The sequence below is a fragment of the Zingiber officinale genome, chromosome 1A, assembly GCF_018446385.1.
Source record: "Zingiber officinale cultivar Zhangliang chromosome 1A, Zo_v1.1, whole genome shotgun sequence".
Taxonomy (NCBI): domain Eukaryota; kingdom Viridiplantae; phylum Streptophyta; class Magnoliopsida; order Zingiberales; family Zingiberaceae; genus Zingiber; species Zingiber officinale.
In genome coordinates this window covers 192,264,751-192,274,710 of record NC_055987.1, presented here as the reverse complement: position 1 = coordinate 192,274,710, position 9,960 = coordinate 192,264,751, and the positions used below count along the sequence as shown (strand labels likewise).

Genomic DNA, 9,960 nt, shown 5'->3' with positions numbered 1-9,960 from the left:
TTAGATTTTAATATTCTAACCTATCAATCTACCCATCCAAATTGATCCTAATTGTCACTCTTAGTAAAACATATATGTTAGCCTTAAAAAGGATATTTAATAAAATATAAATATTATTTATGTCTTTATTTAATGAAACTTGAACACCTTTTGGAAGATTATTAATAATAACTTTCTTAGGAAACCATGTCATGCCATTATTCTTTACTACTAGTAGGTTATTGATTTGTATTTAAATATTTATAAAATAAAGAGCATAAATACCTTTGATTAAAGTTATACGATCTCAGAGTAATTTGAATAAATTACATGTTCTAGGATAAAAAATATATTTACTTGAGGATCGATTATAGATTAATTTTATAATTTATTTTTCTTTATATATCTTAGAGATAGACGGAGTGTAATTAATTTTTACTATAATTTAAATTTAAATTAAATTATTTTAGAATAATTTTAATTACAACGGTAGAATATAAAGCAAAAAGTTATTAAAAAAAAAAGGGTAAATTCGTTACCTTAACGACCCCCTTAGTGCCGGGGCCACAGATATGGAGGAAGGTTTATACAGATACACAGGCTATAGACGCATGACGGAATAAATCCTAAGTCATCAGTGCTTGAGAATCGAATTCTGACCATTACACCAGAGATATCATGTGTCCATCGTCTGCGCTATGCCTGGAGGCAGCAAAAAATTATTTTAAGTCACAATTACAAGTAATGTGCTATTTTTAATAGTTTTTTAAAAGAAATGCTCTGACATATAAATAATTAGAAGTGATTAATTTTCTGTCATAATTAAATAAAAGTGGGATTAGGTCACGGAACTCATGGAAGGGGAAGGCAAATTGTACGCTAACACGTTGATTTTCATCATTATGTGAAACTGCTAAACAAACAGTTTTAATATTATGGTAAAATTTTTTTAAAAAAAAATAATAATATATTTGCTCTAAAAGCTTCTCTCATAAATTATTTTAGATAAATAATTTTTCAAAAACATATTCTAGGAATAATTGTCCGTGGCGGATGACGAAGCGTGGAGAAGCCGGCTACGCATCTTTTATGCGCACCATCGTTCGTTACCCATCCGTGTCTGATCGTCTGCGGCCTCTGATTTCTGAGTGGGGCCCACATAATATGCAAGCGGCGCGGCCAATCGCAGGGATGGTGTAGGTCACGAGAGTAACGGTTAATGGTCCCGGTCCAATGTGTTTTCGGTCTACTGAACCGGCCGGATGCCGCATCTTTTCCGCTAGTGTTGCTTGTTTTCGCGACGTCTCGGACGTGTCTGTCTGTGGGCTGGATCTTGGAGTGGGCCCAACCTTTACTCCAGCGACAGTACCAATGGCAGGGAAGGTAAAGGAAACGAGTAGCTGTCATTAAATCCGTGCGCAGCAAGGATTAGCGGTCTAATGAACTGGCTAAATCGTAACCCAAACTCTTACCTATACGTATCGGACGCTTCTGTGGCCTGGATCTTTTACAGGGCCCAGATTGTGCGACCGACGCCACCAATCATATGGAAGGTGAACGAACAAGTAAAGTCTACGCCGGGCGATAAATGTATTACTTTTTTATCATTTATTAGAATATTAAGATAATTATCTAATTATATCGACCAATTAATATAATTACTCACGAGGGTACATTGGTAATTTCGTGAAATTATATATATATATTTGTGCGCGATAATAGGGAAGAATGGAAGAGAGAGAGAGAAATTGGTTTGGGGCTTCTTTGGATGAGGAATTTAATCTGCTTTCTCGTGATTGAATCGGACTTTTGGTGGTGAGAGCATAATCCGTCTCTGACCGCTAGGTTTCTGGATTTTTTTTTTTTTTTGTTTTGATCTCTGAATTTTAGCGTTATTCCTTCTACCGATCGTCGGCTCAGTTTATGCTTCTGTGTCGGACATGGCGTGGGATTGAGGGAGAGGGAATGTGTGCCGTGAAAGGCACCTGTTTGATTTATACAAGATGGTTTCATCGCCTTGTATTTTGCAATTGTTCCTCTTCCTCGGTTTTTTTTACGTATTTGGAGTATGTAAGAAGCTGCTATTTGGCATTCATGAGGTTTTTAGTTTTTTGACATTTTTTTGTTCAGTTTGTGTTCTTGCTTTGAAGTGAAGTTTGTTTCTTCTTTCCTCGTATTTTTGTTTTTTTTTTTGGCAAAATTTCATTTTTATTGAGGATTTTTTTTTTCATCTTTTGCACTGTTCACGCGTTTTCACTCTTTACTATTTGATTTAAAAGAATATATCGAGAATTTTCAGATCATTTGGTTCCTATCGTTGGTACCAAAATCTCAGTATTCGTATTTTTTGGGAGTAGGTGTAGTAAAACTTAAGGCAAAAAAACTTTTTCCCCTCAATTATTTCATGCGTATATATTCTCCTCCGTTGCATTTTTTTAACATGATTCTTTTATCTATGTACTCTTTGATGATCCATTTCTCTTTCTTTTACCTTTCAGGGTATCAGTTGCAATCTTGTATAGATGCTCATCAGCACATCTTGTTGCTGACTTTAAGTCAGTTTTCCTTTCTTGATTCCCTCGAATTAACAAGTCTTTTACAAGTTTTACTTGCTAATTCTGCATGGACTTCATTATCGTTGGCACTAAGTTGGAGATGGTGCGTGCTAACTTATTGCAGCCTAGGCATTATGTATACAGTAATTTAGCTATTCCTGACTAGCTGAGGTGAGGTCTAAGATTATTTTTCAGTGCCGAATGATCTTGCTTTCGCCTGGTAATATTGTGGAATTAGATTAGTTCAGAAAGGCACAAGGAAAATGGATTAAATTTTATGACTGGAGGAAGAATCATGCTACTATCTGGAGATATTATTGAGTTTCAAAATTGCACAAGGGAAACAAGGGCAGAAGGTAGTGGAAGTAGGCTTTGACCTTATTAGTTACTTCAATGGGCTTGCCTCAAGTACAGTTAGAAGAGGCTGATGAAGGTAGGAGATTGGCAAATGCATTTGAGTCAACCCCACCTCACTGTATTAGTTTTTGCAACTGCAATTTGGATGGAGTACATGCAGAAAGCACAAATTATGATGATGTCGGAGAATTTTCATCTTCACCTAGCGATATTCGGAGGAAATCCATCTTGGAAGATCCAGAAAAAACAAATTGGATGTTTGAATACAAAAATGCTATCATTGAAGCTGCAGACATTCAAGGCTTGAAGATTGAGTCCAATGATTCAAATGATAGGTTATTACCTAATATCCGTCATGTTGTCCAGAAACCTGCATTTAGGGTGGTTGGCTTTGAATCAAGCCAGTTGAGTTCCTCTGCTAGTGGATTTGAGAATGTGACTGTGGACCAAAGTCACCATTCTTCTATAAATTTAAACATTTCAATCTATTCCCAAGGATCCCAACCACGCAAGCGGTTGTTGTCTCCTCTGAGCAGTGTGCTTAGGACACAATTCCATGGTGATTTGCTAGATATTGATTCTGTTGATTCTCAAGCATGTGAATTTATTAGGGATTATAGTCTCTTGCCCTCACAAGATCTTAAGAAATTGAATGTTGGGGTTTCTCAACTTATTTCAGACTGTCCCTTCTCAAGAAATTCTGATCTTCCAAATACTTCAGATAGTAGTACATTGAGGAGCAATCTTTTCACTGATGGACCTGTCCTTGACAAGGAACCTTTTTCTCATTCTCATCATATATGGGAGGTTAATCCTAGTAATCATAGGAATAAGCTAAGACTTTCCACTGGTGCATTAGCTATTTCTCCAGAGAAGGTTAATTCAACACCAATTTCCTTATCTCCTCTGGGTCCTAGATTGTCTGAAAGAATGAGAATTAAGGAAGTACAAAGGCACATAAAAAAGGGCATGGAAAGCCACTTCTTCGATTCAAAGGCTATTCAAGGATCAAATTGTGTAAATGAAACCAAAATAATGTTCCTGCATGAAGAGATTGGTTCTAAGATGCACAATATATTTGAGAAACCTAGTATATTGCATGATGAAATGGATACATTTTCTTCTGTTTGCAGGGACCATAAGAGCTTAGATGATGATCCACAGTCCATTCTTGTAACCCACTGCACGAATCATGTTAGAGGCTCAACTGTGCCTCATTTCAGGAGGTCTTTGGTTGGTTCATTTGAAGAGTCTCTCTTGTCTGGTCGATTCTCATCTGGAAAAGTCTGTCAGGTACTAGATCCGATTTCTACTTCATTCAGCTGATGCCATATGCTAGAGCTTTCTAAGGTTCACATATAGAGCATATTGTTATTGCATTTGACCATTTGCCTTTTGGCTTCTAAATATTGACAGGCCTTTGATGGTTTTCTGGCTGTGCTAAATGTAACTGGTGGTACCTTTTCACCAAAGTCTCAGAAACTTCCTTTCTCAGTGACCAGTGTTGATGATATATCATTATTGTACTATGCATCAATTGATATTGCTGGCACCTTGTCATCTAATAAGGGTAGAGGCCCAAAATTGACTAGAAGTTTGAGCAATGACTCTGGAGTTGTCAAAAGTCGGTTGCGCATTCCGATGAAAGGCTGCTTACAACTGGTATTGGATTTCCTAGAATTAAAATTATTGTTGATGTTCAAGTAAGTTAGGTCTGTTAAACTTGATATGATGTTGAGGCTACTTCTATTACCAACATAAAAGATTGCCTTGGTATCATTTATGCAAATATACTTGTTTTTTCAGTCATATGGTATGCTGTTTGCAATATGGAAATAGGCTTTTGATATAAATTATTACTTCAAGGGAATAATTGTGTAATCATAGTTCCTATTCATTCATGAATCGGTGCAACTGAGGAATGAAAAAAAAAAAGCTGGAGGTTCTCATCCTGGGCATACCTGGTGGGACAAAGGTTATGGGAACTTTTCTCTTTACCTTTTAAATTTTTTTAACTACACTTTGCTCTATGATTGCGCATTTGCGCTTTTCAATATCAATTTGTCGAGCTGGATAAATATACAATTCTAGTATATTATCTACTGACCCATCATTGCCAATTTGGTCCTACTTTGAAATGTTGTTTAATTTGATAACTAGCAAAACGTTTACGGTAAAAACAAAATGGTAGTTAATGTTGTGACCAAAAGGATATTCATTGTGGAAAGTATATCGTCCACTTTGGACCTTAAGCGCTCATGACTTTACTTTTAGAGCTCTATCCAAGACGCCTCATTCCAATGGATATATCTTGCATCCTTTTAAACTCATGATCTTTTCCATATCTTTTCAATGTGGGACTTTGATTGTATCCCCAACAATCCTCCCCTCAAACAAAGGAGCACCATTACTCTCATGATCCGGGCCTCCCCGTGAGCATCCGGTCATTCTTGACCTGCTTCGGGCCTCCCCATGAGCATGGTCACCCTGACCTGCTTCAAGCCTTTCTTGCAAGCATTCGGTCACTCTTAACTTACTCGGGCCTCTCTGCGAATATTGGGTCACTCTGATCTGCGTCGGGTCTCCCCACGAGCATCAAGTCACCCTAACCTACTCCAGGCTCCCCATCAACTTCGTTTAAGGTCACCCCATATGACATTTGGTCCGGACCATGGTTTTGATACCATTTGTTGTGACCGAAAAGATATTCACATATCTCCACACATGATATTGTCCACTTTGGACCTAAACCCTCATGACTTTATTTTTAGGCTCTACCCAAAAGGTCTAATGTCAATGAAAACATCTTACATCTTTTTAAATTTATGATCTTTTTTATATCTTTCCGATGTAAGACTTTGATTGTATCCCCAACAGAGTTAATACTGTCTATTAGATTGATAATAGATAAGGCAAAGGTTCTGCCTTTCCCTTCCCCTATTATGAAAAATAGGGTGGAACATTACTCCAACTCTGCCAGAGTATTGTGCTGATGTGCTGATATAGATAATTTTATGAGATTAAATGAAAAATGGATATATTGGTACTCATGCTCAAGCAATCAAAATAGTTGATCTAATTGTTAAAAAAAAAAGACAAACTTATATTGACCCTGATATTGCACATATATTCATCTTGAAATATGCTTTTTGAGGAGTTTTTTCTCACAAGTAAAAGTTGACTGGCCAGCCTTATGTTAGTATTTGTAGTCATTGATTTCTTTCATAAATATTCTTTGTTGCTGCTTTTGCTGCTCCACCAGCAGTGTGCTTGTGCCCATCCAAGACCAATATTGATAATTTACTATCTGAAAAGAAAAGATTGTTATTTTTCTTTCAACTGGATTCCTGATATGTGTTTTTAACAGCTTCTTAGCAATCCTGAGATGACCCCACTGCACACGTTTTTATGCAATTATGATTTGAGTGACATGCCGCCAAATACAAAGGTACGAAGATCAGCTCATTGAAAACTTATCCACACTCTTCTGTAAATATTTGCGAGGTTAGCAATATCTACATCTATGGCTATATGACCAAAATGTTTACACCATCTCATCTGGATTAGCTGCCTAATTGCACAAGTATCAGAACACAAGGATAGCTATTTGTTTTGCATGGATAAGGTCAGGGATATGAGAATTTATTACAAATCTGTTATTTATGATTGAGGTGTGTGATACAGGAAGTTAATAATTCTTACTTTCACTTCGACGTTGCCTTTTACTATTATTTGATTTGACTCACTCCCATGGTGTCATGACACGTTATTTCAGTAAATTAGGAACAAGAAGATGATTGTAACTCTCAACTATTTGCCATTGTTTTTTTTTTTTAATTTTATGTTTTTCTGTCAAAAAATAGTTAGCTAATTTAGGCTTTAGGCATTTTGACAATGTATTAACACGGTTCCTTTGGTTAATATGTTGATCTGCAGTTAATTTTTACAGCAAAATTATTAGTGATGTACTTAGCCTTTGTTTATGGATTTGAAACAGACCTTCTTACGCCAGAAGGCTACTCTGGCATCTCATGGATCCCCAAATAACTCAGCGAAAGGTATCGAGGAACAAGACTCAAAAGTTGCTTCTACAACTGAACTGAAATCCAATGACAATAGCCAGAGAGAGTGTTACGGTAGAGTTCATCCACTTAAGTTTACCTTCGTTGTTTCATAGATGAAAAGATGTAGAATTGAATGCTAAGATCAATACTTATTATGCCTTTCAGGTTGCAGGAGCAAAGATGATATTGACAGTTACGACCCAACTGCTAATCCACCAGAAGGAAGAAAAAACTCACAGCTTTTCCCCCCAGATGACCGTCGTGGATTTCCAAATGATTTTAGTTATACTATAAATCCTAGAACAGTTGAAGATGATAGCTCTAAGATAGATCTTTGCCCCCTAGCTAGCAAAAAGTCTGTTCATATCTCTTCAAAGATCAACGATAACTCCGCTGGTGCTCTCCGTTACGCGCTTCATCTGCGGTTTCTATGCCCTGCTACTAAGAAATCAACCAGGTCATTGAACAGGTGCAAATCTAACCCTGACTCTGTTCCCGAAACACAAGCCGACGCAATGGAAGGGCGTCGTTTCTACTTGTACAATGATCTCCGGGTTGTGTTTCCACAACGGCACTCAGATACAGATGAGGGCAAGGTATGAACTAAAAAAATGGTGCATGTTATATTTTGCTCTATTACTGCTGCATTCTACCACCTCTCTAGTTATTTGAACTTCTACTACCTCTCTAGTTATTTGAACCTCAAAACACTAGAAATGTTATATTTTGTCATGGCTTGGTTAGATCAGTTTCTGACCGATGTTTCGATCGAATTTCTTGTTTCAGTTGCGGGTGGAGCACCACTTCCCTGCCGATCCAAAGTACTTCGACTTGAGCAATTGACTGGGGCACAGGGCTCATTTGTGCCCCCACAAATTGTACATATCACTCACCTTGTTCTTCTCTAATGCTACTTGTACATATTTTCGCTACCTAACAAATAAATTTGTAATTAATCTTCAAAATTCTCAACTGTTCGTCTTATTCCTGCTCTTTCTTAACAGTTCTTTTGAGCTTCGCCTTGTTACTTCATCAAAGGCAAAGACTTCCGAATCGTAAAACTGGAGGAACAAATCGAAGAACATTTTGTCTACGCTCATCAATGTTCTTCACCTGTCGATTTCAAATTCTTCTATATTTCGGTCAGATATCAGTGGCAATTATACAAATAAATAAATATCATATCAGGTAAAATAAAAAAAATTAGACATTAATTAAAATTTTAAATAACATTAAATTATTACCCTTTTAAAATTCTTCCTTCCTATCAAATGGAATAAAGAAACCGATAAATTATTTTCCTTTTTTTTTCTCTAAGTACAAAAAAAAAAACAACTCAACTTTAATATTTAAACACTCAATGAATCAATCGTTGACAAAATGGGTGAGTAAAAAACACTTTTTGAGAGAAATTTAGGTAAGAAAATAAGGAGAAGAAAATTAATTTAAATTTATTACGTATTGATCCATGGAAATTATATATTTTTTTTCAAAAAAAAAAGAAGCATAGTTTGGCACCAATCCATCTCTAATTTCATTTTTTTTAAAATCAAGGTAAATAAGAAGTGCTGCGACCTTATCTAATATATTATTTTTTATTTATTAAATTAAAATATACTAGATAAGGTTTTCCTAATGTCTGTTGGAAAAAAAAGACAAATATTCTTTTCTGATAATAAAAAATACTTGAAAATTTCCCTCCCATTGATGTAAGTATATATTTCAATATTTATGACGTGATGTTGATAAATTTCATTATTATTTTAACTCATTAATAATCAAGTTATTGTTTTTAGATATTTTTCTCATCAGAGTTACAATGTAGCGGTTACATCGTTCAAGCGATTAATTAAAAAAAAAGTTTTAAATAAATAGAATTCTCAAATATCACACTTTGTGAAGAATGATATCAAAAATGATATACCAAACAATCAATGATTTATTGTTTGAGATTTAGAATATAATATATAATGCTACCAAAGGAAGAACATATACTAAAGCAATGCTATCCTTCAAACAAGTTAATTCAATAGGGTCAAACTTTTTTATTTAAAAAAAAATGGAGGAAATTCCATGTACAAATCAAAGCTTAAGCACTCAGATGAATATTCTTGTCGGTTCTTTCACCTTCTCCGATCATAATAAACAAAGGCTTACTAAGGCGAAGAAAGCCTATCAAGAATATTTATGCATTCTTTCATGTGATTGTAGATAATAATAGAAAAAGAACCATTAGATCTCAAATATATTGGCAGTCTTTTCTTACTAAAGAAGAATGCAAGCAGAAATATATTCTATCTCATACTTAAAAAAAAAAAAGACGAATACACGAAGCTTCCGTTATTCGAGGTCCCGAGAAAAGATTAATTGTACACAATTTTATCCTACTTTTTACAAAAGACTATTTATGCATTCTTTCATGTGATTGTAGACAATATCAGAAAAAGAACCATTAAATCTTAAATATATTGGCAGCTTTTTCTTACTAAAGAAGAATGCAAGCATAAATATATTCGGTCTTCTACTTAAAAAATGAGGACAGATCGATACACGAAACTTTCACTATGCGAGGTCCTGGAAATAGATTTATTGTACTTAATTTTATCCTATTTTTTACAAGAGACTATTTTCAAAATTCAAACCCGTGATCTTTTAATCACAAAATAATAATTTTATCGTTGCTCCAAAGCTCCCCTTCATTATATCTCCTACTTAAAGAGAAAAAAAATAACAAAAGAAATAAATCAAATTAACTTAAATTTTACTATAGTGCTAAATAAGACAGTTGCCAACTTTGAGAAAGTATGAACTTCCACAGTGATAACAATTTGGACTTCCAAACTAAAAACTTTCCGTAGAACAAATCCATATATACAAAGCCCATCAGTCAAAATGATAGCCAATATTGAGGAGGATCAACAAATACATTTTTTTAAAATTTTTTAACAAGGGCAAACGGAAAAGTTAATCAACAACAAACATGAAGAAAGAGTACAAAACACAAC

The 9,960-nt window shown here is 35.1% G+C and overlaps 1 protein-coding gene across 3 annotated transcripts; it reads left to right on the top strand.

The window, feature by feature from the left end:
• Positions 1-1,697: 1,697 nt before the first annotated feature.
• On the top strand, positions 1,698-8,099 carry LOC122038934. 3 transcript variants are annotated; one of them, XM_042598914.1, is made up of 8 exons: positions 1,698-1,794; positions 2,478-4,184; positions 4,308-4,553; positions 6,259-6,339; positions 6,889-7,027; positions 7,121-7,551; positions 7,742-7,833; positions 7,960-8,099. In XM_042598914.1, the coding sequence occupies exons 2-7, from the start codon at positions 2,928-2,930 to the stop codon at positions 7,796-7,798; spliced, it is 2,211 nt and encodes a 736-aa protein (XP_042454848.1). In that variant the 5' UTR covers positions 1,698-1,794; positions 2,478-2,927; the 3' UTR covers positions 7,799-7,833; positions 7,960-8,099. The 3 variants fall into 3 exon arrangements, with proteins under 3 accessions (XP_042454848.1, XP_042454846.1, XP_042454847.1); XM_042598912.1 differs by lacking the exon at positions 7,960-8,099 and having other exon boundaries at positions 7,742-7,927; XM_042598913.1 differs by lacking the exon at positions 7,960-8,099 and having other exon boundaries at positions 1,700-1,824; positions 7,742-7,927.
• Positions 8,100-9,960: the final 1,861 nt, after the last annotated feature.

Bases quoted from the DNA above. Each gene is read 5' to 3' on its own strand.
- LOC122038934 (XM_042598914.1), top strand. From the start codon at position 2,928: ATGGGCTTGCCTCAAGTACAGTTAGAAGAGGCTGATGAAGGTAGGAGA. The intron at 4,554-6,258 runs GTATTGGATTTC...TGTTTTTAACAG, and splicing joins TGAAAGGCTGCTTACAACTG to CTTCTTAGCAATCCTGAGAT. The intron at 7,552-7,741 runs GTATGAACTAAA...TTCTTGTTTCAG, and splicing joins CAGATACAGATGAGGGCAAG to TTGCGGGTGGAGCACCACTT.